Here is a 27,782-nt window from a genome sequence, read left to right as displayed (position 1 = left end):
ACCCTTATAAAAGGGTTCAGAGCATGTTCTGTGCCTGCTGGCTTGCACTGCTCTCTATCTGTTGTGGGGGTGACAACGTCCTCGATGTTATTTTCCAGTTTCCATCTGGTTCTTTGCTCATTGTTGAGATATGCAGATGTCAGAAGCAAAGGTATAAAACTCTGTACCCTTTATACAATCTAAGTTGAAACCTTAATAGCAATGCTGTTGTTTCAGGACTGATTAACTGCTCTTCTATTTGTTTACTCATCAGCTTTTCCATGTTCTGGTGGGTGCACCACATGATGTTTTCTGCTGCCAGACTTGTATATAATAGGAGAAGTGGTAACGTGATTCTCATCTTTTTTCTCATAGAAGGATTGGTCCTGAGCTAATGTCTGGACACATCTAGGTGGTGCTTCAAGAAAACTGGCAAACAGCTGCCAAGATGTTTCTCCGGCTGCTATCAGATATCCACTGGCGGGCAGCTAACCCAAAATGGAGAAGAATGACCTGTGCCCGGCAAAGCACCTCAAGTACAGCAGAACCTCACCCAGTTGCTTTGCCAGCACAGGCTCAGGTTGTCATCTGTGGTGGTGGAATCATGGGCACCTCCGTGGCATATCACCTTTCCAAGATGGGTTGGAAGGACATAGTATTACTTGAGCAGGGCAGGTAAGGATTTCTGGTAACAAAACTCAAGAAACAGGACTTCCATGCATAGCAGCATCTGCTGTAATGTGTTCTACCTCTTCATCTGGACTTGGACATGAGGAATAAAATTACAATGAATGTTGATAACCACACTTTACTGCTTGTTCCAAAGCACAAGGCAGACTTGCAAGGTGAAGTGTATGACCTGTGTGATTGCATTGGGTTAGCTTTTGTGAAGGGCGAGATTCCCACACAGCCACTTTTCCTCCTAGCAAGATGGGGGAGAAAGTAGGCTGAGGAAGCTCATGGATCAAGATAAAGACATAGAAATATTTTACTCTTCTGTTGTGGGCAGGGCAGACTTGCCTTAGGGAGAGTCAACTTAAAGTAATTAAATAGTTACTGGGTGATGGGTTGGGTATGATCATTTTGGCCTCCAGCACAGGTCTTCCATGAGATGTGATTCCTATTAGGAGAACTTTGCCCTGGCATATGTTTTCCATGGACAGTTCCTTTGGGAGATACCCATCTGCTCTGGCGCATTTGCAGGTAATGTAAAACACACTGCAGCTGGCAAAGATGGACCATTTTAGCAGAACTAAAACTGTGTCAATCACCCAGCCCCTGTTGACCATCTGTAGAAACAGGATGCAGTACACATAAGAAGTTTTAGGCTACTACCAAAGCTCACAAGAAATTGTGGGGGATGTGGAGGTTATAAGCAGACATCACTAGAACACCATGCCGTGTGTGGCTGAAGACTCAGATTATCTAGTTTGTCTGTTGCAGGACTTGGTCTGTAAAACAGCTAAGGCAGTTACAGCTTGGCCGAGTAAGAGTCATTGTGCTCTCTTTGGTGAGCTGGATCTGCAGTCTATGGCAGAGTGTGGAGATCCTGTGGAAAGCTGACTGCACAGCCCTTACCTGTTGTTCAGATTTCTGTTTCAGAGGTAGATTTGTATTATTTTCATTAAGAAATTTTCGGACCTTGGGTATGAGATAGTGTTAAGACTTGAAGGGGTGTTTATTGCAGCAGATCTTAACACCCTAAATAGGTGCTGGGCTGCAATATTTATTGTCAAGTTTACAGCTTCCCATCTGATTCTGTCTTCAGGAATAATTAACTGTGACTCTTTGCCTTTGGTGGCTGGGAAGCAGATACTATCAAATTCTTTATAGTTGCAAAAAGAAGAAATTGGGTAGTCTGATCTGAGACCTTGAAAGTGGTGTCCTTTGGAGTGAAATAAGGTGCTAGGCTTCATTTGTAGTGGAATGTAATCCTGACTGGCTTGTAGTGGGGTCTGAGTACCCTATGACAGATTTTCATGGAGTTAGATGGTATATGAGCTTAGTTTATGTGTATGCTCAAGGAAAAAGAACAGTATTGCATTAGCAGAAGCATCTCATGAAGCACAGCTTGGTGAAATTGTGCTTCAGCTGTTTTGATTGTCACCAAATAGGGATGCACCTTACTCAGCTGTTTCTTTATTGGAATTGCTGAGAAAGTATAGACATCATAGGCCAAAAGCAGTCTTATCAAAGGCTTTTGTAGGCAAGTGGAAACCAGCAGGATTGCTTTAGCAGCAGGAAAGATGACTTGAAGTATTGTGGAAGCAGGTTGCAAGGGAGATGCTGTTTTGTTTTCCCCTTCCTCTGCTGCAGGGAGTTTTTAATAGGTTTCTATTTTTACAGTGGCCCTTCACAAATAGGTGGATGGACAGTAGTTTAAGGGACAGTTTAAAAAGGGGTAAGAAATAGGTGTACCTGTCTGGCAGTTACTACACAGTATGAGGGACTTGTTCTTACTGTAAACAGCATGGATGGAAGACACAAATCCAAGTTAATGTTTATTTGAGGGGAGTCCTGCTTTGGAGAAACAAAGGATTAGGCAGGTCAACTTCAGCATAAGGTAGTATTTAATAATATAATAATTGCTTGATCCAATCCAGCAGTCATCAGTTAGGACTCATAGCAACAACATGATGCCACTATTGCTGCTGCATATGTGCGTATTGCACTTCTGCAGGATTCTGGACACTGACTCACCTTATCATCATTACTCATCATCAATGCCTTAAGAGTTTCTTTTAAAGCAACATCACTTAGGACTGAAGGGAGAGTCCACAGCAGTAAACTGTGATAGCATGGTGTGTGACCAGACCGCTGACCCTAGGTGAACCAGAGATATGAAACGTATGGAACAGGTAGCCCAGAGAAGCTGTGGCTGCCCCATCCCTCACAGTGTTCAAGGGCAGCTTGGAAGGGGCTTGGAGCAACCTGGTCTAGTGGAAGGTGTCCCTGCCGGTGGCAGGGGCTTGGAATTGGATGAGTTTTAAGGTCCCTTCCAACCTAAACCAGTCTGGGATTTGCAGACCTCATTCTTTGCTCAACTTCAAAATACTCCTGGAAATTCCCTTTGATTTTCCCATCTGGACAGTGTTTAAAATGGATGGCAAAGCTTCCCAGTGACTCTTCCCAACCACTGGGAGGGTTGAGACATGGAGGAAAACTATGTAGATCCCTGCATGGGTGACAGACTAGTCTAGGAATCTGTGATTCTTTGAAAACTTTCAGAGTTTAGGACTAGTTAAAGAGAAATGGTTTAGGAAAACAGTGCCTTTTCAGAAGTGAACTAAAGGAATCCTAGAGGCTGCGTTATCTCTCCATCATAGAATCATAGAATAGTTAGAGTTGGAAAGGACCTTAAGATCATCTAGTTCCAACCCCCCTGCCATGGGCAGGGACACCTCGCACTAAACCATATCACCCAAGGCTTCATCCAACCTGGGCTTGAACACTGCCAGGGATGGAGCATTCACAACCTCCCTGGGCAACCCATTCCAGTACCTCACCACCCTCACAGTAAAGAATTTCTTCCTTGTATTCAATCTAAACCTCTGCTGTTTAAGTTTCAACAACTTGCAGCCTTTGGTCTGATGCGTTTGGGGGCAAGCTTGCTGTCTGGTCTATGCTGTCAGCTGAGCTGCTAGAGCAGCAGGGTGGAGGTGGTCTCAGCTCTCTGCCTGCCAGCCAGCTGAGGTCTTCTATGCAACTTCTCCCACAGGTTAGCTGCTGGTACTACTCGCTTCTGTGCTGGTATTGTCAGCACAGCCAGACAAACATTGATCGAGCTGAAGATGGCAGACTATTCAAACAAGCTCTACCAGCAGCTGGAACAAGAGACAGGAGTACAAACAGGTACTGAAAGTGCAATTCTTGGGTGATCTTTGGGGAACAGAATCAAGGTATTGGTGTTGAAATACAAATGTAGTTCTAAAGGGTCTTAAAGGTTTGTTGATTCCTGTTCACAGCCGATACATTTGGACTGCATGTGAAAGGATGTCATCAATTAGAAGAGTGGGAAGAAGTGTGTTGGACAGGTAGAAGGCAGACATCCCGCAAACACTGTCAGTTCTTTTGTTGCCTGTAACTTGGCAAGTGTAGGTGAATTTTCACAAGGATGCTGAAAAGTATATTGCAGTGACAGGAGAAAATGGTCCATATTCTGCACCAGTTCACTTCTCAAAAAGAGAAGGTGATTAATGGAAGTGCTAAAGCAGGGTGTCTTACTCCCCTCTCACTCTAAAAATAAGGAGAAAGCCGGTGTGTGGAAGAAGAGAATAAGGAAATTCTCCCTTTTCCTCCAAAATGTTCAGGCATGTGTCTGATAGGAAGAACTTGGTCACTGAACACTTTCTGCTGACAAGAACTTCTGATATGTGTCAGACTTGACAAAATTTAATAACTGTGCTTCTAATTAAGTTTAGTTATTAATCTATCAGGTTGTCCAGAGAAGCTGTGGCTGCCCCATCATTGGCCAGGTTGGACACAGCTTGGAGCAACCTTGTCTGGTGGAAGGTGTCCCTGCCCCTGGCAGGGGGTTGGAACTGGATGAACTTTAAGGTCCCTTCCAACCCAAACCATCCTATGATTCTTTTGCTGATGGTGGGTTCACAAAGTGTCAGTGTTTAGTTGTCAAGGATTTATTCTTCTGAGTAGTTACATTTTTTTGCCAGTAACGTCCCTCTCTTTTAATAGGTGCAATGTGTGACATTTAGGATTTTTTAAAAACATGAGTAAATGTAATAGGATGAGACCACAAATCAGGATTAAATTGGATTTTTTTTATTTTAGAGGTTGACACTGCAGCTTTTTAATTATTAGCTGTACAGTGTTTAAAATTATTTGAGGGTCTGGAATTTCCAGGTTTCTGAGTAGTGGAAGCAATGGCTCTGCCATTAGATTAAAGCAATGCGGCTGGGATGAAAAGGAATTCAAGGTCCTGTCCAGATCTGACTTGACTTTGGTCATTGTTTCAGGGTACGTGAAGACAGGCTCCATTTCACTGGCTCAGACTCAGGATCGACTAATCTCTTTGAAACGCATCGCTTCATCACTGAAGTACGTATAAGCAGGAAGTATAACTGATCTCAAACTTTCACCAGCTCTCCTGGAAGACTAATGATAGCATTTTTCTTACGTCCTGTGGCAGTGTAATGGGGATACCTTGTGAAATTATAACTCCAAAGAAAGTGGCACAACTCCACCCGCTGATCAACATCCATGACCTTGTGGGGGCCATGTATGTGCCAGAAGATGCTCTTGTGTCATCTGCCAATGTGAGTCTGGCTTTGGCAACGGCTGCCTCACGGAATGGTACGAGGTTTTTTTTTATCTATAGAGTGTTCTCCTGCATGATAGTTACCTTCCTTTCATAAAAGAAAATTATGTTTTGCATCTCTTGGTATTCTGATTGAGCACTGAAGACCAAAACTTGGTTATTTCTGTCAGGTTAAGATACTTTGAAATCGTATTTTTCCTCAGAAAACAAGCTGATTTTTCTTTTTTTTTTTAAACATACTGAATCTTTCCAGATCTGGTATGATAAAGCAGGCACCAGTTTGTTGTCCTTAGTGGTTGTATATTTCTCTAAATAAGCACACTCTCTTGTGATGAAAATAAAAGGTCTTTTGTAGGACCTCACTCAAAATTACAGATCAAAAGAGTGTTTACAAACCATGTAGACAAGCCTTCAGTGACATAGCTTAGTGGTGGCCTTGCAGTGCTGGGGGAGTGGTTGGACTTGATGATCTTAAAGGTCTTTTCCAACCTAATTGATTCTAAGATTCTGTAATTATCTACAAATAAAAGGTTGTGCCTAAGTCCATGTGGAATATTTTATTTGGTACATAGGCTTTAGAAATGGCTTCGGAAGTCTACTTATAAATGCTGTTTGCCCAATACTTTGTCAAATTTGAAGTAGTCTAAAAATGGGGAAAGGTTAGATGTGATAACAGCAAGAAACGTCATTAAGGATGAAAGTCCATCAGGTTGGAAGAAGCTACCTGGGGAGATAACCTCTCTCGGTTTCCTTTAAATTATGTACAATTTGGATGCCTCATATTTTACCAATAACAGGGTTTCACTTAAGAATTACTAAGTCAAGAATAAAAATTATGCCCTAAAGAGAAAATAAGCATTTAGACTGGGTTTAAGGGTTTCACATTGGCAGCTGGACATACATAAAGAAGGCTTGTGGTTTACTGACCTTCTGATGTTCACTTCAGGTGTCCAGATCCATGAAAGGACAAGCATCAGTCATGTCACAGTCCAGAAGGGTCGTGTGACTGCCATCGAGACCGACAGAGGACAAATCAAATGCCAGTACTTTGTCAACTGTGCTGGCCAGGTTGAATTACTGAAATATGTCTTTGTGTTTGCTTAAGGACACATGCACTTCCCTCAGTTGTTTTTTTGTGTTTTTTCTCCCTTTTTATGTTTGGCTTGTTTTACTGGAGTAGATCACAGTCATGTTATTTAGCTTCTCAGATGAGCAGGGGTATGAAGGAGGAGGGCAGTGCTTGCTGTCTGCTTAATACCGAAGGCTGGATGTTAACTTGCTAAGGAGCACCCTCAACTTGTCGGTACAACTCTGCCAGTAGTCTCTCTCCTGGGTGGTGTGCCTTTCTTCTGGGAAGAATTTTGCTGTGGTTATTAGAGAGTTAAACCTCTACCCTTCTCTCTGCCTCCTACCCCCAAAATTCCCTTTGTTACCTTTTTCCTTAGTGTCCTGTCTTTTCCACTGTGAAATTACATCTGACAGTTGGTGTTTCTCAACTAGCAGCTGGCTGTCTTGATGGTATGGGGTTCTAGCAGTACAGGCACCTAAATCCTGATCATTCTGCTTCTGAGGCTGACCTTAGCATTAGCTTTGGTGTACATTTCTTGTTTTGCTTTTGTATTGTAAGTTGATATTACCTAGTCTTGAATCAGGGCCCCAGTTTTCTAAATCTTGTATGGGGAACAGAAAAACAACCTTTATCCCAAATAATTCAAATCCTAAGAGAAAAAAAAAAGATCTGTATTTGTTTATGGTTTAGAGGACTGAACCAAATCTGACATAATCTTATATGAAAGCAAACTTCACAGAGATTACCTGTGCTTTTGTCCTGCCTTTTTTATTGGAGTTAGCTTTTTTCTTTTGTGTTCTAGCCTGCATTTGTTTTTATTTCAGTGGGCCTATGAGTTGGGTCATGCTGCAGAGGAAGCAGTCAACATCCCACTCCATGCCTGTGAACATTTCTACATCCTGACGCATCCTTTGAATGAGCCTCTCGCAAACAACTTACCAAGTAAAGCTTCTTCAGCAATACCTCACTTTTCTCCTTGAATTATACCTGCCTTTCCAAGGGGACATCTAGTTTATGACAAAAAGGCCAACTAATGGCTATCGGTTCTCAGCTCATCTGGGATTGTGAAGTGCATTCTAGCTGGATTGCTCTAGCTATGCTCTTTCAGTGTTAGAAGGAATCTTTTCCCTTATTCTTGGGAAAGCTTTTGCCACAGAAATTGATTTTCACAATTTATCAACTTAGCAGGAGAATGGTCTAGCTTCATTAGTAGGTGTGTCTGAGACTTGGGTTGTTGCATTTGTGGGCTGGGGAGGGTGCTAGCCTTGGCACTGTGTTTTCCTTGCAGGCTACTGTCTCCAAAGGGGCCATCTATTCCTTTCCTTCAGCTGAAACTAAGGCTTTACAATGGCATTTACGTGTCTATGACATGTAGGGGCAACCACACACTTGAGGTTGGTGCTCCTCGCCCATGTTCTGCCTTTTCAGTCTCTTAAAGAAGAGTCCCTGTGTTTAAAAACTGTGGTTGGGAAGTAGAAAGCTTTTCTTATTTGCTCTCAGTTGCTAGCAAGAGTTTCTGCATCTAGTGATAAATGTATATGTTCTCCAGAGAATTCACCTTTCTAACCAGAGTCCCCAGGTGCTTCACTTTTACTTGACTGAATAATAAAAAAAACTTCCTAGCACATACATACATACATCTGCATATAGTGTGCATATATATATATATATATACACACAACTTTTCTGTACAGGGAAAAAAATTGCTATGGAACATGTCAACTGGTATATCATAAATGCTTCAAGTTGACTACCACTGGAGGAAGCAATCCAGACTTGGCTCTGTGTCCTCACCCTAGTGCTGCCCAGTTTCCTTGTGCTGGTGACCTGCAATAAACTGGATGAGTGATGCATCCTCATTAAAATTACCTGTTCCTAAAATTAACTGGAAGAGGGGGAGGGCAGGACATCTCTTGGTGGAAGGTCTGATCTTGGGTGCAGTACCAGTGTAACTAAGCCAGTATATCATAGTTTATCAGTGCCACAAGGGATCTGACTCCCTCTCGTGTCCTCCCACTCACGGTAACACTGTTCTGCTAGCTTGGGTGCTTTTCAGGTTCTGTTCTGTTTACTCTGCTGCTCAAAAGTTAGCATGCATGACTGTAGTGGGAGTTAATGCTGGTTTGGTAATCTGTACTGACCCATGAAGGTGTCATGTGAGAACCAGAATGGTGTGACATTGTGGGGCTGAGGGACTGAGGTTGTCCATTCTCATGTCAGGAGGTGGCTTCGTCCAGCTACCAGGTGGGGTCTGGTGGCATGGAATAGCAACCTGAGACAGCTATCCCTTCTCTCAGTTCCTTTCCCACCTCTTTTCTTTCCTCTGCAGCGGTTGTAGACCCAGATGGCAGGATCTACATACGCAACTGGCAAGGTGGCATCCTCTCGGGAGGCTTTGAAAAAAACCCCAAACCTCTCTTTACAGAAGGACGGAACCAACTGGAGATTCAGAACCTCCAAGAAGACTGGGATCATTTTGGTATGTTAGGGAACAAAGAATCCCACAGCAGTGAAACACCTGGCTTCAGCAGGAGGCAGAATTGGCAATGATGCAGGCTGTTGTTGACCAGCCAGTGTGTGTCTGCCTTCGCCTGAAAGGTGTGGGAAAGATGAGTGTTCTCTCAGATTAATTTATCTCTTCATTTGTCAGTAATCTGCACAGAACTCCTTTAGTAAGGACTACCTTGATATCTGTCTAGTGTTTAAAACACCCACTAACCCTCAGCACATACTAATTTCCTATAGTGCAGCAAGGTGCTACATAAAGTTTCCAGCACTCTTCCATTTAATTTGATTTTTGACTGTCAGGGCCACATGCTGCTCCTCTTGTGACTCTGGACATCAACACTGTTGACCTGCCATGTAGCTGTGGTATTTTGTTTCTGCAGCTCTCTTCAGTGCTGGCTGCCAAGTGCATTTCCATCAGTGACAGTTGCTTTGTGGAGAGAACTTGGTATTATTCCTTCCCAGATTTCATCCCACCATTGACAGCGGTGGTTTATTACATTCTGTTTTTCTCTTCCCATTTTATTTAATTCTGTTCTTATATTTTGTGTGTACTTTCACACAGAGGGCTCTTTTTGTAGGAAAAAATACAGCATGGTCTATGAGTCGGTGTTTTTTCCCTCTCATATGCCTGGTAAGTTTGTGTGTGCCCTCTTATCTTCAAATTTGCCTTTTTTTCAGGGATTCAGTTTTCCCTTGTGAATGCACATGCCTCTGTATGTGATTCTAGGCATGGATGGATTATCACTGATTTCTTTCTGCAGTGGTATTATGTTCTTCCAGCTGCTCCCCAGGTTAAATTGGTTAATTTTACTTTCATTTCTGTGAGATACTGTATTCATGCAGGGGGTATGGCCAAGTTGTTTTATGCTGGCATATGCTAAAGGGTTTTAGATCTTGTAGGACTACAGATCTTTTTGATGATACTGGCTTCACTAATGAGTTGCTCGAGCTCTGCCCCTACTTCATCTTTGGTTTTCTAGGTACTGCTGAAATGAAAAGGCACTGCTTGCTGACACCCCCAAATTGCCCAAGTTTTGGAAGTACCTGCATGCTGTGTTCTAGCATTACCTTTCTATCAGTTCAAACATACTGAACAGTTGAGCATTGTCAGAGCTTACTCAGCTAGTATTTGATGCTTTTCTAGGGCTGCAGTTGCTGTGGCTTGAGTTCTTGTGCTACTGCTTTGATCTCTTTCATTGAAACACCATTTGATTTTAAAATAGCCTGTAGAGTTGCTCAGACGTTGGGCTGGATACAAGAATAAATCTAACTAATCCCTCTTTATATCAATAAGAAAAAATGTCTGTAGCTAAAGCTCTCACTCTGGAATTCTAATGCATGAAAGAGAAGAGGAAGTGCAGGTCAGAAAGATTGGTTTTGTTTGTAATTTCTTAGATAATGTGAAATCTTATTACTGCTTATGTAAAGTGAGGAGTAGTCTTCGTGCTGAATCTTGAGGGCTTTTACCTTGAGCACTACGCAAAGGTAAGTTGTGGTGACAAGAAAAACAAAACCAGATAGCTTATCCCTTTATTAACACTCCCAAATGTCAGACTGTGGAGAATTACCAGAGGACCTTTCCAGCATGACTGGGCAATGAAGTGGCAAGGAAATTCAATGAGGATAAATGTGAAATGACGCAAGTCCAGGGGGTTGGCGTGGGGACTATACAAAATGATGGGCTTTGAACTGACCTTGAGGTTGTATTGGTTCTGTGAAGACATCAGCTCAGTTGCACTTAAAAGACAAGTTAGGAATTACTAAGAAAGGAGCAGAAAACACAATCATACAACACTCAGTCCTTTGTATGCCAGACACCAGTTGTTGTTCTAGGCTGCCTTTCTCCAGAGGTACCAGAGAAGGCCTGATGAGAGGCTGCAAGAGGCTGAGCAAAGTTTGGAAGAGTTTCCAAGCAGGGAATGTCTGAGTGGGCTGGGGAAAAGAGATGACAGAAGGGAAATAGGTGGAGGTCTAAGAAATCTTGAATGGGATGGACTTGATGAAGGGGAATCTTCTGCTTACTGTCTTTTGTGTTATGTTAGGCATCAAAAATGAATTTCAAAACAAAAGATGGTGATTCCTCACAGAACAAATCTCATCCAACAAATCCTAAACATGTGGAAGTCTTTGGCAGTGTCTGTGGGGTGTTTTTGTGACTTTGGGGAAGACGAGTCAAGTACTTAGAAGAGAGATTGAGTTAAGAGTCACTAAAAATGTAAAAGATACCAGGTTTTGAGGAAATCCTCTGAGCTGATAGTAAGTGGAGGCAGAGTGCATGGGACAAGCATCATCTAGATTTGCGTGTTCTTATTTCTTGCTAGATATCCAGTTGATATGTGTTCTTATTGTTTTCCCTAGCAAAACTGAATGCACTCTTGCAGTGTTGAGAACAATGCTGGACCCTGGGTCTGGACTGGTGTAACTGCTCTTATGGTATGCTGAGGAATCTGTTTCAAGTAGTTGATTCCAGCAGGTTAATGGTTTGTCCTATGACTGTATTGAAACATGGAAGCAGTTTCCATCTGTTAAGATACTGACTCAGAACTGTGGTGCTGTCCAGTTTGAAGGTGAAGTAGCTGATGTGTCAAGACCAAAGGTTGTGACTTCTTGTCTTTTTTTGTTTGTCTCTAGAGCCACTTCTGGGTGCCCTTCTACGCAGGATGCCAGATTTGGAGGCTCTGCAGATCATGCAGCTCGTGAACTGCCCAGAGTCCTTCACACCAGATATGCGATGTATCATGGGAGAGTCACCCACTGTTCGGGGCTACTTTGTTCTGGCTGGCATGAACTCAGCTGGTATCTCATATGGTGGGGGAGCAGGCAAGTAAGTATTTTATGGCTGTTACCTGTTTTAAGTATAGTTTTGGCCAAGAAAAGAGTGCTCTGATGATCCTTCTGTGTAGAATGTTCTTGTTAGTATCAGTCACCTCCCCTCTGACAAAGATGCCTCTTCTGTTTCCAACTTGAGTGAAAGAGAGGAGCCATTGCCATGTTCTGATTATGTTCTTCTGTGTGTATTCCAAATCTCTGTTTGACTGTCCTCAGGCATCACATCTCAGTGATCAGCAGCCTGCTGGGAATCAAGTAAGCTTCTTTAGAGTTAACTGGTTTGACCTACAAGGAAGAGAGAAAAGCTTAGCAAAACATATATTCCCTTACCTTCTGTACTCCTTGATCCCTTTTATTATCTGATTGAAGTCCTTACGTTATTCAAGTTGACGCAGCAGTTAATTTCTCTGGAAGCAAAGTGAGTCTGGTACAGATGAAGCACTGCATGTGGGATACCAGTGCCACCAGCACTGTTAATTAATGACTATCCTCTGCCAGTGTGCTATGAACGAAATAGTTTCCCAGTAAAATCTAGTTCCTGTGTTCATGCAGACAGTTTGACAGGTGAAGAAGTGTGATTCCCAGCAGCAAAATTACTTGCAGAATGATCATACTTCCCTCTGACTGCCATTTGGTTTTGGTGACCCAGCATCCCTTGTGCCATACAGCCTTCTGAACAAGCTGCTTATTTTTCATGTCAGGTCTTAGTATCTGTGTTTGTCTCCACTGATTTCTGTCTGTCTGTTTAACTCACCGGGGAAGGAGCTCATGATTTTTTTTCTGTGTCATGTGAAATACAGAGAATCTTTGCAGTGAGGTTCTTGAAGAGTCAAAATAATTCTTGAAGCATTATTTTCTTGTTGCTACAGCCTTGAGACAAGCAGCTAAACTTGCTAATGTAACTTTCAATGATCAGTCTCAAACCATTTGTTCTTTTGTTTACTGACTGTGAACATATCCTTGTGCTCTGCTTTGGTCTGAGCTGTGTATGTCCTTTAGCTCTAGAGCATGCCTTCCTCTTTCACTGCTGGAAGTGGAGCTAAACATAACTTGGCTGACAAATTGTGCTAAAACCGTGCTGTCACTGGTGGTTTGTGGCTGAACTTACACCAGGTACTAAAAAATGACAAAGCAGTCGACCTCCTAACTCCAACCTAAACATACTTGGTACCTCCTTTTGTAGCCTGAGGACTTGTCAAGTGTCACTTAGGCTACCTGTCCAGGTTAATTCATTTACAATGTGTCAATAACTGCTGTCATGTATACTTGTTTTGGCTTAAGCCCAGCCTGTAACCCAGAACCACGCAGCCGCTTACTCACTCCTTGCCCTTCTTCCTGCCCTCGCTCCTGGAGGGATGGGGAGGAGGATGGAAAGAATGTAACTCCGACGGGTTGAGATAAGAACAGTCCAGTAACTAATGTATAAAACAAAACCACTACTGCTGACACCAATAATAATAATGATGAGGAAAATAACAAGGGAAGAGAATACAACAACTTGCCACCCGCCAACTGATACCCAGCCCAACACGAGCAGCGATCTAGCCTTTCCAGGTAACTGCCCCCAGTTTATATACTGGGCATGATGTGCCTTGGTAGGGAATACCTCTTTGGTTCATTTGGGTCAGGTGTCCTGTCTTCCTTGCGGCTTCCCCTCCTCCCTGGCAGAGCATGAGACTCAGAAAGTCCTTGGTCAGAGTAAACATTACTGAGCAACAACTAAAAACATGGATGTTATCAGCGCTGTTCCCAAGCTGAAAGTCAAAACCACAGCACTGCACCAGCTACTAAGGAGAAAAATGACTGTTACTGCTGAATCCAGGACAGTATTCAGCCCTTGTTCCATACCATTCACATCATGCTCAGATCCCACAATTTTTAATCTGTACCATCGCTCATCTCATATACATATATATACACACACACATATCCACCCACACACAAAGAGAGAGATATCATTCCTTAGTCCATGGACCAGTCCCTATAAAGCTGCTGAGTTCATCTGGCCCATGATGTCAAGGCTCCATATCTTGTAAGTCTTTCAGAGTGGAGAGATGCTGTGCAGTGTTGGATTGTTGCCTGCTGATGACACTGCGGAACTCATCTGGTCACTGCTAAACTTGTCTGGTTTCATCAAAGTTCATTCTTTGTTGGGATGATGGTGGGAGGGAAGTCAGGGCCAGTCGCCAGTGACCTGAAGACATCTAGTTGGTGGGCTATAAAAGTGTTGCATAGCAGGCAGTAGCATATAATTGAGTTCATTGGCTGTGTTCCCCTAAAATCATATCCCGTTGACATACACACTGGACTTCCCCATCTTCTCACATTACCCACCAAGTATATCCCTGTCCATGAGCAAAAGCTATCCCATGAGTGGGTTTGCCTTTACCTGAAGCAGGAATAACCCAGACTGTCTTTCCCAGCAAATTCTTTCTGTGCACCACAGGAACTTTATCCCCTTCTACAGTATGTAGAAGTTCTAACTGGGCTGGACCAGCCCTGTTGGCAGATCCTCTGGTGTTGACCAACCAGGTGGCCTTTGGTAAGTGTGTATCGCAATGTTTGAAAGTCCCACCACCCATTGCTCTCAGTGTAGTTTTTAACAGCCCATTGTGCTGTTTGATTTTCCCAGAGGCTGATGCATAGTAGGGGATGTGATATACCCACTCAATGCCATGCTCTTTGGCCCAAGTGTCTATAAGGTTGTTCAGAAATGAACTGTCTGACTCAGTTCTTTCTGGAGTACCATCTCACCACAAAATCTGTTTCTCAAGGCCCAGGATAGTGTTCTGAGCCGTGATGTGGGGCACAGCATGTGTTTCCAGCCATCCGGTGGTTGCTTCCACCATGGTAAACACATGGCGCTTGGGTTGGTGCAAGTGTGATAAAATCAATCTGCCAGACGTCCCCGTATTTGTACTTCAGCCATCATCCTCCATACCAAAGAGGCTTTAACCATTTGGCTTGTTTTATTGCAGCACATGTCTCACACTCATGAATAACCTGGGCAATAGTGTCCATTGTTAAGTCCACCCCTTGATCACGGGCCCATCTATGTGTTGCATCTCTGCCCTGATGGCCTGAAGTGTCATGGGCCCACCAGGCCAAAAATAATTCACCCTTATGTTGCCAGTCTAAGTTCATCTGAGCCACTTCAATCTTAGCAGCTCTATCCACTGGTTGGTTGTTCTGCTGTTCCTCAGTGACCTGACTCTTGGGTACATGAGCATCTACATGGCATGCCTTCACCACCAGGTTCTGCACCTGGGCAGTGATATCTTGCCACAGTGCAGGACCCCAAATGGGTTTACCTCTGTGTTGCCAGTTGCTCTGCTTCCATTGCTGCAACCACCCCCACAGAGCATTTGCCACCATCCATGAGTCAATATAAAGTACTGGCCACTTTTATCGCTCAGCAATGTCCAGGGCCAGCTGGATGGCTTTCACCTCAGCAAACTGACTCAATTCACCCTCTCCTTCAGCAGTTTCTGCAACTTGTTGTTGAGGACTCCATACGGCTGCCTTCCGTCTTTGATGCCTTCCCACAGTATGGCAGGGCCCATCAGTAAAGAAGGCATATTGCTTTTTGCTCTCTGACAGTTTCTTATACACTTCAGCATGCATCACCTCCTCCTCTGGTGACATTCCAAAATCTTTGCCCTCTGGCCTGCCCATGATGACTCCTAGAATTCCTGGACAGCTGGGGTTTTCTATTTGAGCTTGTGTAATTAGTGCAGCCCACTTCATGTAGCATCAGTTGCATGATGTGTAGAGGAGACCATGCCTTTGGATATCCAGCCCAGCATGGGCAACTGGAGTGTCAGGAGGAGCTGTGCTTCAGTGACAGTCACTTCTGAAGCAGCTCGAACCCCTTCATAGGCTGCCAGTATCTCCTTTTCAGTTGGGGTATAGCTGGCCTCAGATCCTCTGTGTCCCCGGCTCCAAAAGCCGAGGGGTTGACCTCAAGTCTCCCCTGGAGCTTTTTGCCAGAGGCTGCAGGTGGGACCATTCTTCCCAGCTGCAGTGTACAGTACATTTTTTACATCTGGCCTGGTCCGGGCTGGTCCAAGGGCTCCTACATGAACTATGTCACGTTTAATTTGCTCAAAGGCTTGTTGTTGCTCAGGGCCCCATTTAAAATCATTCTTCCAGGTCACATGATAGAGAGGGCATACAATGGAACTGTAATTTGGGATGTGCATTCTCCAGAACGCCACAGCTTGTGTTTCTTTCTTATCAGTTGCTGCTATCCTGTTGATCACATCTGTGGGGATCTGGTGACGTCCATCTTGCCATTTTATTCCCAACAATTGAATAATCTTTGTAGGTCCCTTGACCTTACCCTGTTTTATGGCAAAAACGGCTTTCAGCAGGATTTGGATTATTTTCCTCCCTTTCCCAAAGACTTCTTCCGCTGTATTGCTCCACACAATAAAGTCATCAATGTATTGCAGGTGTTCAGGAGCTTACCCCTGTTCCAGTGCAGTCTGGATCAGTCCATGGCAGATTACCTACCGGACTGTTTTTCTACCCCTGGGGCAGTCGGTTCCAAGTGAACTGGACACCCCTTCAAGTAAAAGCGAACTGTGGCCTGCACTCTGCTGCCGAAGGAATTGAGAAAAATGCACTGGCGATATCAGTCGTGGCATACCACTTGGCTGCTTTTGACTCTAATTCATACTGGAGTTCTAGCATGTCCAGTACGTCAGCACTCAATGGTGGTGTGACTTCATTCAGGCCATGGTAGTCTACCATTAGTCTCCACTCTCTGTTAGACTTTTGCACTGGCCATATGGGGCTATTAAAGGGTGAGCAGGTCCTGCTGATCACTCTCTGGCTCTCCAGCCTATGGATCAGCCTATGGATGGGAATCAGGGAGTCTCTTTTGGTGCGATGTTGCCACCAGCGCACTGTTGTGTTAGCGATTGATACTTGTTGTTCTTCAGCCTTCAGGAGCCCCACAACAGAAGGGTCCTATGAGAGACCAGGCAAGGTGGACAGCTGCTCAGTTACCTCAGTCTCCAAAGCAGCAATACCAAAAGCCCATCGGTATCCTTTTGGGTCTTTGAAGTACCCTCTCCTGAGGTAGTCTATGCTGAGGATGCATGGAGCCTCTGGACCAGTCACAGTGGGGTGCTTTTGCCATTTCTTCCTAGTCAGGTTGGTTTCATCCTCCAGTACAGTCAACTCTTGCGATCCTCCTGTCACTTCACCCCTTGATAGCTTGATGGCAGGGTACACTGTGCACCGATATCTACTAGAGCCTTATACTTCTGTGGGACTGATGTTCCAGGCCATCTGCTCCACACAGTCCAGTAGGACTCCACCTGGCTGGAGACAGGGCCCCTATAATAGTGATCACAATATTGGTCACTTACACCTTGTGGAAAGAAAACACATCTTTATCACAGGAGCTGGAGTAAAATCAGCTCTTCCACTCCATCTGGGAACCTGCTCACCAGAGACTGAAGCCACAGCTTTCATGGGATGATCATCCTTGACCTTTGTTCTCCTCTTCAATTCACTCACCTGTTCCTCAAGAGCTAAGGTAGGTTTTCCATTCCAGTTCCTCATGTCTTCTCCATGATCCTGCAGGTAAAATCATAGGGTGGCCTGTGGCATGTACTTCCTATATCTTCTCTCTCAAGCAGTAGGACACATTTTGTTAATAGCCAAGACATGGGTTGGTACACATGGGGAGCTGGATAGATTGGATAGATTGTCGCTCAACTGTTTGAACTCCTGATACAGTTTTTCCACAGCTGAAATGGGTGAGATTGTCTTCAAACTCTTGGAGCTGACGAATCACTTCATCCGCTGTTGGTGGTACTACATCTAGCCAGGTTATTGATGCCAATGTGTGGGCAATATGATGACAGTGGACTCCATGTAAATTTCTGCCACATGGATCATCTACATTCAACTTCATCTGGATCTACAGATGCATTCCCAGCATCTGGCCTATGTAGATTGCAATGGGTGTTTCACTCAGACACTAGATGCCTTTCTCTGTCACAGTCCAGTTGGCCGAACTGCTCATAACATTGTCCTTTTACAGAAAGCTTTCTTTCACAGCTGCCAAGAGCCATCTCCAAAGGCTGATGGACCATGTCTCTTTTGCAGTCGTTTTGTTGATTCTCTTCTCTAGCAAATGATCCCAGCTGCTTGGCTTCCCTACCTTCCAGTTCATGACCATCGGCCCCGTTGTCCCAGCATTGGAACAACCAGGTGATGATGTGCACCCCTAGTTGATGGGTAAAATCTTTTCACATGTTCCATAGCTCCGTTGAGGTCTAGAGTCAAGAAGTCATCTCTTCATCTTCGTCTTCCTTTGACCCACATAATAATAATTCTTGTTCAGATGCTGTCCCGTGTAGTAAGTGCATTGATTCTTCATCTTTCTTCACTATACAGGTTGCTTTTTGTGCCTCTTGTTTGCTTTTCCCCTTATGTACAGGAGCAACCAATATTGGCACAAATTGGTCCTTTGGTTTGGCTGCAGTAATTATCACTGTGGTTGGAGTGGGTGCAGTATCTGTTGTAGGGGTTGGTGCAGCTGCTGTGCTTGGGGGTTGCTACTAGCACCAGCAGCTGCACGGTCTGTTGCTGTCGGGGTTTGAGTAGCTGCTGTACTTGTCACTGGGGTTGGTGTATCTGCTGTACTAGAAGTAGCTGCGTTGTCTTTTGCTTTGCCATCAGAGCCAGAGACATCTTTTTCCCCTTTGAAGGTGCTGGATAGTGTTGAACAGGGCTCTGTAAGCGTAGGCCAAGCACCAGCACATTGCCATGATTTGTCGCTCTCTGGTATGACCAGGATGACAACACATCTCTTTTAAGTGTTTTGTTAGTTTTTCTGGATTTTGCACTTGTTCAGTGGTGAAGTTCCAAAGCACTGGAGGGGCCCACAGGCCTAGATACTTGCCCATACTATTCCACACACCCTGCCACTCATGACTGTCCAGCCTCAGGGAAAATCTCTTGAGCCTCCTATATCGTTGTCTAAACCTAGACAAGACCCAAATCCAGCTCTGCTTAACTTTCGAGATTAGGCAAAATGATCATGGATAAACCACGCACTGCATGCATGCCAACATGGTGATACCCATCACAATCAGCAGGCAGGTCTCAAGGGTAGCCAAAGGCCATTGAAAACCTTCAGAACACTCAAATGATGCTGTAAATAGTCTGGTGGGGGACCTGGGGGTGTAAGGGAATGTCTTCTTCATAGGCTGACCACCGAAGGAGGAAAAGAAAAGATGTGTAATTGCTAAGTACTTCTGTTATATACCTCCCAAAGTACACAGATTATGACCACACTGGGAACGCAAACCAGATCAATTTCATGATCAATGAATCTATTGTAATGAATCTATTGCAATGAATCTATTGTAAGTAAGTACAATTGTATTGTATTGTATTGCAAATAAGTACACCACAACAAGAACCTCAGCTGAAGCCCCCCAGGCAATAAACACTAAAACAGCAAATACTGGCTGTAAGTAAGGTATGACATGCTGAAACTCTGAGATCAAGAGCAACAACTTTGAGAGCCAATAAATCAGCATTGTGAGGATGAACTATTAATCCAAAACAATGAATGCTTATCACAGATATGATTAGACACACTGGTCAGATCTGTTGTTATGTCAACCCTTCATGCCCCACGTTGGGCACCACAAAGAACTGTCATGATTTAAGCCCAGCTGGCAACCCAGAACCACATAGTTGCTCTCTCACTCCCCCCCTTCCTCCCCCTGGCTCCCAGAAGGATGGGGAGTAGAATCAAAAGAATGTAATTCCCATGGGAATTCCCAGAAGAACAGTCCAGTAACTAAGGTATAACACAAACCACTTACTTTTGACTTCAGAGCTAGACTCATTCCCTGAAGACATTGGGATCTCAAGTCTTTCTTTACTTCTTCCATCAGGTACCTGGCAGAGTGGATGGTAAATGGGTATCCCTCAGAAAATGTCTGGCCTCTGGATTTGAAACGTTTTGGTACCCTTCAGAGCAGTCGCACTTTCCTCCGTCACCGTGTGATGGAAGTAATGCGTAAGTGAGGTCTTTGCATTCAGTGCTGGCCAGCATATCCAAAAGTTTCCTCTTTGCTGCTGTCATCACTCAGAGAACCATTTTCCTGCTTCCTGGCCTCCTCTGTGGCAATACAGCCTCTTCCCAGGAGGAAGGAAAGGGTGGTGGTTTGGCATTTCTTTGTTAGTGGCATTCTTACTAACTTTTGTTAAGAAAATGCTGTTGGTACCATGCTGTCTCCTATTTCTGTCCCTTGAATCTGTTATGGGTAAATCCCAAAATGATGCCAAGGTCTTAACTGGGAATATTACACTGTCTCAAACATCGTCATTCGTTGCACATCATTACAGTGTAGAAATACCATCACTTCCAACTTATGAGTATGTGATAAGGTTATCTTGTATCATTCAGGATATCTTTGTAAACATATTCTGCTTTCTACTGCCAGTTTGTGATAAATACCTTGCAGAACAGATTTGAGATGTCATTCCTGTCTAAAACCATGCTTGGTTTCCTCTTATTGTTTGATTACCTGTCCTGGAAAGTGTGGACAGCTTCTTATCAAGGCTCAAATGAAGTGCTCCACAAACAGCAAAAAAGGAACAATTATCTGGATACTAAGTCTAAACCAAAAATGTGTTCAGGTGAAAGCAGAAAAGTTGGGTAAACTCTTAGCCCTGCTACATATAGGAAATCTTATGCTTTGATCTTCCTTCCAGAAATATCACTTTATACTCTGGGTGTTATTGTGCAGTTGCTTTCCAATAGAGATCTCAATTCTGATAGCTAGTTAAAAGAGAGCTACTGTGTTCCATTTCTGCAGTGGTACATTCCCATTCTAATTTATACTTCCCAATTCTAATTTATACTTCCCACTGTTTCAGGGGTACCAATAGCACATAATGCCAGTAAAATAATTAAATCATTAGCCATGAGGCAAAAACAATAGAAGTATTCAGTAAGAAATATTTGGCTTATCTTCAATTTTAAGCAGTTTATAACCTGACTGTAAAGTTAACATTTATAAGGAAGTATTCAAGCATCCTTCTTGAGTTATTAATCCCCACTGGTAACAAGGGAGGTTGCTAACCATTTATTAGGGTAACTTGTTTTCTAAATAAGAATATTCTGTATTGGCTGAAAAGGTATAGGACCCTTTTCAGTTTGAAAAAACTTCAATAATTAGAAGAGGCTAAACTGTCAATATTTAAGAAGGTGAATTAGATGATCTCTGTAGCTGTGGGCTGCCTACCCCAGCATAATATATGTCCAATATAGTGTGCTGACAGTGAAGAATCATGCATAGCTAATACTAGTTGATATGGCTTCGTGAAAAATAGAGAGGTTCTGTTACCTTGACAGTGTTTTCCTGAGACCATAAGTCTGTGCAAATACTACTGCTCTGATTTTGAATAGCTATAAATGGATCAAAACACGTCTGTTGGTTTTCAGAGATGGGAGAGGAAAGTCAGGACTGTTTTGAGGGAATTTTATTAATGGTTCAGATATTAGTAAGTATTGATAATCTGGTTAAAAGGTTAGATAAAGGTAATAACTTTGCCTAATTCTGGATCTTTGTGACCCCTCTAGCCTTGATGTGTGATCTGAAAGTTCCCCGCTGGGACTTCCAGACTGGCAGGCAGCTGCGTACCTCACCATTGTACGACCGTCTGGATGCTCAGGGAGCGAGGTGGATGGAGAAGCACGGATTTGAGAGAGTCAAATATTTTGTGCCACCTGGTAATGGTGAGATGACATTTTCCTCTGCCTTGTGGATCCGTATTGGTCTGTGTAAGATCTTAGCTCATCCAGTTGATTAAATGTCCCTTTGATTGTTCTTTATATTAGATCTGCTGGATTTGGGTCAGAGCAAGACCTTTTACAAACCAGACTGGTTTGATATTGTGGGTTCTGAAGTTAAGTGCTGTAAGGAAGCGGTTTGTGTCATCGACATGTCATCTTTTACCAAGTTTGAAATAAGTGTAAGTACTTAGCAAGTGACAGAACATCAACCTGGTAAAGGTGGCCTTTAGTCATGGAATCACATAATGGCTTGGGTTGGAAGGGACCTTAAAGTTCATTCAGTTCCAGCCCCCAGGCACTGACACCTTCCACTAGAGCAGGTTGCTCCAGGCTGCACCCAACTTGACCTTGAACACTGCCAAGGATGGGGCAGCCACAGCTTCTCTGAGCAATCTGTGCCAATGTCTCACCACCCTCACAGGGAAGAACTTCTTCCTAAGATCTCATCTCAGTCTCCCCTTTGCCAGTTCAAAGCCATTCTGCCTTGTCCTGTCCAGTCCAAAGGCCAAGACAGGCCCTTGTCAAAAACCCCTCTCCCGTTTTCAGTCAGCCTCTTTAGGCACTGGAAGGCTGCTTTATAAGGCCTCCACAGAGTCTTCTCTGGGCTGAACAAGCCCAGCTCTCTCAGCCTGTCCCCAGAGCAGAGGTACTTCAGCCCTTAGAGCAGTTCTGTGGCCTCCTCTGGACTTACTCCATCAGCTCCACATCCACATTTAGTTTATTATTGACTGCTTTTGCAGAATTCTGTGTATACTGTTGAGGTTAGCTAGGGGAAGTTAAGCTGCATGACCAAATTCAGGACATACTGCAGTTTTTAGTATAGATTGCTTTTTGTCTGTTGAGGGCCCAGTTTATAGTGATACCAGCTTAGTCTATAAATAGAATTCGACCCCCAAAACTATGGCACCATTGTATGCTTTAGACATCACTGTCACTATTATTACAAATAGAAAAAAATTTGGGCCAGGACGTTGATGCCGTCTTAAACTGTCCCAGTGGATTTGTCCTGCTCAGGCAGCTCATCTGACTTGCTCTTCCTTTCAATTCCTGTAGTCCACAGGGGACGAGGCCCTAGAGAGTCTGCAATATCTCTTCTCCAATGACCTGGATGTGCCAGTTGGGCATGTTGTACATACAGGCATGCTTAATGAGAAAGGAGGTTATGAGAATGACTGCAGCATAGCACGGCTGAGCAAACGCAGGTGGGTATGCTGACAGCGTCTTTATTCATCACCCTTCAGGTGTCAGAGCCTTTGAGAACCTCTTAATGAAGATCATAAACTTTCTCACCATTTTAAACTAAAAAGAAAAGTTGCAGTTTTCCACTTGTATTCCTAATTCAGTAACCCCAGTGAAAGGGACCTCCTAAATTTACAAATATTGTGAAAAATGTGCCTTTTTTTGGGACTACAGATGGACAGCATCATTAGGCCTTCAGATGGTTAATTTCTCAGTTGAAATGCCAATTGTTTTCAGCAATTGTTAGAGTTTATTAACTTAGGTAAACATTTGAAGGGCAAACCACATGGTTCCTCATGGGCTTCTGGCTAATATTCTCACTGGAACTGTGTACTGATGCTACTACTTGATTATTTCACTTGTGTTGCAGTACAGGTGCTCTTAATGCTCAGGTCTTCTGTATCTTGTGACTCTTTGTGCTCTCTGGTGCAAATGGACATGATCACAGGATCTTACCCTTTGACTCAACAGTTTGGGTTCTCTTTGGCATTTAATAGAAAAACTTCCTTCATGGGCATGTCCAGGCTGAATGTTGGTTTTATTTCTCTGGAGCGTTTTCAGTGTGTGCTTTCATTGTGTTTGTGTGAAAGCATTTTTGTTTGCTGCTCTTTCAATTAGAAACAGCTTTTCTTTCTCTTCCTCTTCTGTCTGCATTCATGCATTGCTTCTAAGTATTGTCATTCCCTGTGTGAAACCAGTAGCTTTCCTCCTTGCCTGGTCTTTTCTGCAGATGTTATTTCTGTCAATAGTGTACTTTAACTCACAGTTCGTGTGAAAGAGAGCTCCACAAGTGGCTCATTTTCACATATCGAGTGGAGTTCTTTTTTTGGAAGCTGCTAATAATAACCACCATTGTGTGTGACAAGGCTTGGGCTGAAGCAGGAAGTTGCTGTGTGAACCTTGCACTCTTCTGACTGTTGGAGCAGACAATTGCCTGGCATGAAGAGCTGTGAATACCTTCTGCAGAATGATTGTGGCTGCTGAGATACTCTGTGAACTTTCTGTAGAACTGCCTCTGTTCCACTTCCAGTTACTTCTTTTCACCAGACTCTTGCTAATGCTGGGGTTTCTTGTCGTGACAGATGTGATGGCACTGATCCAGAGATGTTAGCTGTGGTTTTTGTGTGTTTTAGTCCTGTTAGCTTGGGAGCTGCCAAATGGCTTCAGTAGTTCATGAACAAAGAATTAACTGAATCGCATTGTGGCTGTCCATTCATTGTTTCTTGGTTTTGTCTGTTCCAGCTTCTTCATGATTTCCCCTACTGACCAACAAGTTCATTGCTGGGCCTGGCTGAAGAACCGCTTGCCTGATGACAGTAGTCTGACTATGGAAGACGTGACCTGGAAATATACAGGCAAGAAATCACCGAGGGCTGACCTCCTTATACAGCCTGAAATCACAAGTGGCGTCCTGTGCTGCCTGCCAGTCAATTATCTAAAGTGTGATTTGGTCTCTTTTCCAAACAGCGAAATGAAAATAGCAATACCAAGGCTTCCTTCTAGCAAGCCATGGGCTGGGAGACAGCTTTCCTTCCCTGTGGACTGTCAGGAGAGAGAGATTAATAACTTCCAAAATTTGGCTGGACAGGGTGCTGGGACATCTAGTCTAGGTCATGCTTTGCCAGGAAAGGCTGGATGTGATGCTTCTTGAGCGTCCCTTCCAACCTGGGATTCTGTGGCTCTTCATTCTTAAATGTGAACCTATTAGTTTGATAAACACATAAGACTTCAGAAATTGGGGCATGTGCTTATGTAAGTTAGACACCACACAAGACTACTACAGTCTCATCCTAATAGTGTTACCTTCCCCTCCTTAGCTCTCAATCTGATCGGCCCCCGTGCTGTGGATGTCTTGTCAGAGTTGTCATATGCCCCAATAACTCCAGAACACTTTCCCTCTTTCTTTTGCAAGGTGAGTGTGTTTCCTTCCTCCTCACCCTGCTAGGCTATGTGAAGCATGTGTGGAAGGAGGGGAAGAAAAATATTTTGGATAGTTAGAGGGGAATTTAGATTTACATATGTGTTTACTGCAGTTACTGAGCTAGGTTGGTAATGAACTCACTAGGCTCACTTTAGCTACTTCTTTTTGGGTTCTGCTTGCTAAATACATAGATGGATATGCATTTGTTCAGTATTGCACTCACTGTAGGCTTGGTGCCATTTGATTTCTTGGCGTATTTCATATAATCAGTTATGAAGCTGTCAGTCAGAGGGGCAGCTGGGATTGGTGTCTCGGAGTTGTCTCCTGTCACGATAAAAAGCAGAGCAGATAGCTGCTGTTCAGCTTCTGCCTTTATCTGGAATACAAGCCTGTGTCCTGACCTAGTTCCAAGGCGTATTACCAAGTATCATGAAGGGATAAAGAAGTCTGGGTAATGTGACATCACAATTTGAATTTCTTAATTCAGAATTTTTGCCAGTGTGTGCTGGTGGTGAAATGCAGTGAGGAAGGGGAAAGAGGGCTGGCCAGTGCGATTTGTGTTATGCATTGTGCTCCTGGATCTCTGTGTTGTGTTCCAGTTTGGATGATTTCACCCTTCTGATTCTGCAGGAGATGAGTGTGGGCTATGCTAATGGCATCCGTGTGATGAGTATCACTCACACAGGAGAACCCGGATTCATGCTTTATATCCCCATAGAGGTAAGAGTACACTGTTGCCTTAGCTAGGTAAAACAGTTGCTTGCATGCATAATCAGAAACACTTTCCAGGTTGGCTCAGGGTCAGGAAACATGAGAAAGCTGCCTGCGGGAGGGAGAGGGGGTAGTTTCCCTGCTTTGTAGTGCATTCCAGTTTGAAAGACCTCTTGTACTCCAGCAGCAGAACACAGCAACATCCCTGGTGATGTTGAATGCTGTTGCTCTCTCCTGGTGTTAGTGTGCAGCTCTGTGTGTCACCCTTCCTTTGCAGTACGCCCTTCATGTGTACAACGAGGTGATGAACATGGGACAGAAGTACGGGATTCGCAATGCCGGTTACTACGCACTCCGCAGCTTGCGCATTGAGAAGTTCTTTGCATTCTGGGGCCAGGATCTGGATGCTTTTACCACTCCTATGGAGTGTGGACGCGAGTTCCAGGTCAAGCTGGACAAGGTACACCACCAGCTCTTGCCCTGGAGTGGGTGGGAGGGCAGTACTGAAAGGAAGAGGCCTCCATCCAGGTGGATAGATGTCATTGTTACTCTGTACAGTGCATAACTGTAACCTATATTCTTGCACTTCAGAAAGATGCAAAAATACTAGAAACATTCTGTCTTCCTCCTTTCTGAACTGCATTTCCAGTGATGGGTGCAGTGTCCTGGGTCACTCCTGTGTGCGAGGTTCAGTATGGTGGAGGGTGATGCATACTTTACAGATGCTCAGAATTCATGTTTCTTGCAGTTGTTTTCCCAGTGTGATGAAGCAAAAGCCAGCCTCTGCACCAACGGGCATTTAATAAGGTTAAATATGAGGACAGGCACCAAGAAACAGGTGCTTTCTGTTTTTACTAAAACAGAGGAGTTCTTTATTTTTACTGAAACATAGAACAGCATAGAATTCAATCTTGCTTTTGTGGTGGCAGGTGCTGTCACTGTCACTTGCTTATCTGCTTTTTTGCATTATTCACATGAGCTGAAACAAGTGCTTGAATCAATTCAAGAAGGGAATGCAGTGACTGCAGATATAAATTTCTTATGTTGTCACAGTTTCCCTCTGATTTGTAAACCAGGGTAGACTTCTGGAACCAGAAAAATGGCAAAAACTAGAACGGTAATGGGGGTTTTGCTGTGGTAAAAATGAGAATTATTTTTTTAAAGGCACATTTTCACATTTTTTTGTGTCTTTTTAACATCTGGAACAACAAACATGACAGGAAAGCTTCTTTCTCAGTGAGCTCTTTGTGTATAGAAGCAGCCTGTCCTGACAGGGCATAAGCTCCAAGCATAAACTGATCTTGTGTCATTAAACTTTTCTGCTAAAACTCAGCACATGCTACAGTTCATGTTCCTTCCATCAGCTGATGCTTCTTCTACCCCACAGGGAATGCAGTTTGTTGGCCAGGAAGCACTGCTGGAACAGAAGCAAAATGGTGTGTACAAGCGTTTTACCATGTTCATTCTTGAGGACCATGACACAGACACAGACCTCTGGCCCTGGTGGGGGGAGCCCATCTTCCGCAATGGCCGCTACGTGGGCAAGACCACCAGCAGTGCCTACAGCTACACTCTGGAGCGCCATGTCTGCCTCGGCTTCGTGCACCACTTTGATGAGGAGACGGGAGAAGAGCTGGTGGTGACAACTGACTTCATCAACCAGGGCGAGTATGAGATTGACATTGCTGGGCACCGCTTCCAGGCCAAAGCTAAGCTTTACCCCTTCAGCTCCTTCTTCACACACCGTCGCCGCAAGGATGAGATGGAACTGAGTGGCTACCAGGGGGAGTAGTGCTGATTAGACTAACCTGCGCCTTTTCCCAATCTGGAGTCTTCTCCCACCATCTTCCAATCCTTTCTCCTCACCCATATATTTCTTTCTCTTCATTTCTTGTCTTGCAACTTTTAAACTTTTTCCAGTGTGTTACATTTTGTATATTTTAAAACTTTAATTTTCAAGCTTTCCCAATCCAGTCTGTCTCCCTCCTTCAACCCTTTGCTTGCCAGGCTCTCCCGTGCCCAGTGGATGAAGCACAGTGGCACAGATGCATCCAGAAGTCCATGGGAAGCCTGTACAGGAGTGAACCCCACCAGAGGCCCTAACCCTGTGGTGACGGTAAGGGTTTGGGTGAATCTTCCTGAGGACTAAACCCTTCCCATCTCTTGGGAAGTGCAAGTGCAGTGCAAGGCATGAGACAGCAGCTCTTTGCTGCCTGTAGTTCAGATGAATGCTGTGACTTCCCCCTGCTCTCCACATATCACACCGTAGAGGGGTCGCTGCGTCAACGCACACAGCAATAGAATGACCAGCTACCTCACTGGCATGAGACATACGATTGTGAGAGCAGCAGCCAAGAGTCAGGTTTTGGTAGATTCCAGTTTTAAAGTGTGTTGTTTGTTGTTGGGATTGGATTCT

At 44.0% G+C, this 27,782-nt stretch overlaps 1 protein-coding gene across 1 annotated transcript; it reads left to right on the top strand.

Annotated features, from left to right (window-relative positions):
• Positions 1 to 401: 401 nt before the first annotated feature.
• On the top strand, positions 402 to 27,782 carry PDPR (pyruvate dehydrogenase phosphatase regulatory subunit). The gene is made up of 17 exons (XM_005152262.3): positions 402 to 654; positions 3,698 to 3,831; positions 4,953 to 5,034; positions 5,126 to 5,289; positions 6,201 to 6,322; positions 7,148 to 7,265; positions 8,653 to 8,802; positions 11,463 to 11,655; positions 19,589 to 19,713; positions 21,283 to 21,438; positions 21,541 to 21,674; positions 22,549 to 22,697; positions 23,977 to 24,089; positions 24,552 to 24,646; positions 25,286 to 25,375; positions 25,644 to 25,826; positions 26,754 to 27,782. The coding sequence occupies exons 1-17, from the start codon at positions 428 to 430 to the stop codon at positions 27,156 to 27,158; spliced, it is 2,640 nt and encodes an 879-aa protein (XP_005152319.2). The 5' UTR covers positions 402 to 427; the 3' UTR covers positions 27,159 to 27,782.

Source organism: Melopsittacus undulatus, chromosome Z (assembly GCF_012275295.1).
Source record: "Melopsittacus undulatus isolate bMelUnd1 chromosome Z, bMelUnd1.mat.Z, whole genome shotgun sequence".
Taxonomy (NCBI): Eukaryota; Metazoa; Chordata; class Aves; order Psittaciformes; family Psittaculidae; genus Melopsittacus; species Melopsittacus undulatus.
The sequence above is the reverse complement of the archived record's forward strand: the minus strand, read 5'-3'. Positions and strand labels throughout refer to the sequence as shown.

What these genes read in the sequence shown, in the direction of transcription:
- PDPR (XM_005152262.3), top strand. Translation starts at nt 428, where the DNA reads ATGTTTCTCCGGCTGCTATCAGATATCCACTGGCGGGCAGCTAACCCA. An exon ending in AGAGACAGGAGTACAAACAG is followed by an intron (nt 3,832 to 4,952) that starts GTACTGAAAGTG and finishes TCATTGTTTCAG; the next exon opens with GGTACGTGAAGACAGGCTCC. An exon ending in TGCTTTATATCCCCATAGAG is followed by an intron (nt 25,376 to 25,643) that starts GTAAGAGTACAC and finishes CTTCCTTTGCAG; the next exon opens with TACGCCCTTCATGTGTACAA.